Below are 1,819 nucleotides of genomic sequence, written 5' to 3'. Positions count from 1 at the left end.
ATCGAATCTCAGCGTCGTTGACGCCTCTACAAATGCTCGCGATGCCGACATCCCGTGTGAAACGCAACCCTGCACTACTCAGCCAACGGTCGCCCAGCTCTCGTCTGCTCATCACGTATCAACCCAATAACCCATCAAACATAAAGTTGTGCCGCTGCTGCTGCGGAGGCCACGCTTGGCTGAGTGCCGATAAGCCGTCAATCGCGTAGCCGGAGCTAATGTAATAGCGAGCGTGGCTCCCGGCCACCGTCGGCACGGGACAACATGCAACCCGCAGGTTTGTCTGTGCCATCCACCAAACGTCGCACCACACTGGAGACTCACCCCTAACTTCGGCGTCGCAGATACAAGAGACGCACAACACTGCCTTGCTGCTTATCTCCACTGCATTACCAGCACACGCAGACCAGCAATGCGCTGAGTGCTCCTGCGCCTTCGCGCGCAAGCAAAACACACATTCTGAATCAACATGCGAATCCCGCCAACATAGCCCCTCCCCTTTCACCCCATCACATCCAACACCCAAACGGTACTAGCTTAGGCCCTTCCCGGCGCACCAAAGTGACGCTGTGCCCTGACGTTCGCGGTCGGTAAGACTCATGCAGAACATTACTTCTCTGCAGAGCCACCGCCTCACAGACGGAAACGTTCGCACATGTGAAGAGGGCTGGTGCGACCCTCCACACACCCCAAATCCCCACAACACTCGACACACCCCAAATCCCCACAACACTCGACGGAATCTGCATCGCCACTCGCAAACACTGATACAGGAGAGATGCTCAGTTAAGCAAGCAAACACGCTCACTCCCTGACAAGAACGAAACAATCCGTTGCGCGTAAGCTAGCGTTCGCTGCGCCTCGCCTGCCCACCCCTCCTCCACCTCCCAGACCCCACGTTAGCCAGTCCCGCCACCACTGCGTACCCATCCAACTGCGATCACCCCTAACACCCGCTCTACTGAAGAATGTACGACCTGTGCAGCTGTTCCCCTGCCAGGTGTCGTGAAGGGCAAGCCACACGCAGCGATGCCGGCGTGGTGCGTGCTACTGACGCCCCAGCTACTCGGCGCTACACGGCGTCACGCGTGCTACTGACACCCCAGCAACCGTGCACTACTACATCCCTCCACCACGTCTAACGGTTCGTTATTTAAGGCGGACCACGCGTTCGTAAATATACTTTTCCTTCTCAGTAGGTCGTGCTGTCCCGCTGCGTAGTTCCATGCCTACCACTGGGCAGCCGTACCCACGGCGGTCCACGTATTCCACCCGCATGTAGGTAGAAACTGCCATCCCTCGAATCCCACACGAAGGCAGCGCTACATCCTGCACTGACGTCATTGACTGAGGCCCAAAAGCAAATGAGTCTGCACGGCATCCTTCCTATTGGGGGGTCCAATACTGTAACCACCCAGAACTCTCCCACTCAGCACCTAATCATCGACGATCTGGTGGACGCCTGCGGCAGTGCCCCTCGACAAACAAACACAAATTATTTTTATTTTCGCATTTAACCCCGATGCTTCCAGGTCTTACATACTGCGCCGACTCACGCTTGCTTTAACGCATTCGCAGGCCGCTTTGCACTCTCCCCTCAGCCACCCGTCAACACGACTAGCTCTGAGCAATAAGCTGCTGTGTACCTGCATACGCAACTCGCGATGAGCACGCCGTAGCGTACTCCGGAGTGATTTAGCGTGCTCATTGCAGCTTTAATCCACCAAATCGATGCACAGCGTAATGCCCGGCAATTCTGCGCAGAGGCGACGAAACACTGCACACCATCTGCTGCTCGACATTTCTGCTCATCAAACAT

The 1,819-nt window shown here is 56.2% G+C and overlaps 1 protein-coding gene across 1 annotated transcript; it reads right to left on the bottom strand.

Moving 5' to 3' along the window:
• Positions 1–118: 118 nt before the first annotated feature.
• EMH_0086480 (uncharacterized protein) lies at positions 119–1,344 on the bottom strand (the record flags this gene model as incomplete). Its single annotated transcript, XM_013501032.1, has 4 exons — positions 119–384; positions 638–743; positions 899–934; positions 1,234–1,344. The coding sequence occupies 4 exons, from the start codon at positions 1,342–1,344 to the stop codon at positions 119–121; spliced, it is 519 nt and encodes a 172-aa protein (XP_013356486.1).
• Positions 1,345–1,819: the final 475 nt, after the last annotated feature.

This window comes from Eimeria mitis, genomic scaffold, assembly GCF_000499745.2.
Source record: "Eimeria mitis Houghton genomic scaffold, Emh_scaff6198, whole genome shotgun sequence".
Taxonomy (NCBI): domain Eukaryota; phylum Apicomplexa; class Conoidasida; order Eucoccidiorida; family Eimeriidae; genus Eimeria; species Eimeria mitis.
Note: the sequence above shows the minus strand (reverse complement) of the source record. Positions and strands in the feature narration are given on the sequence as shown.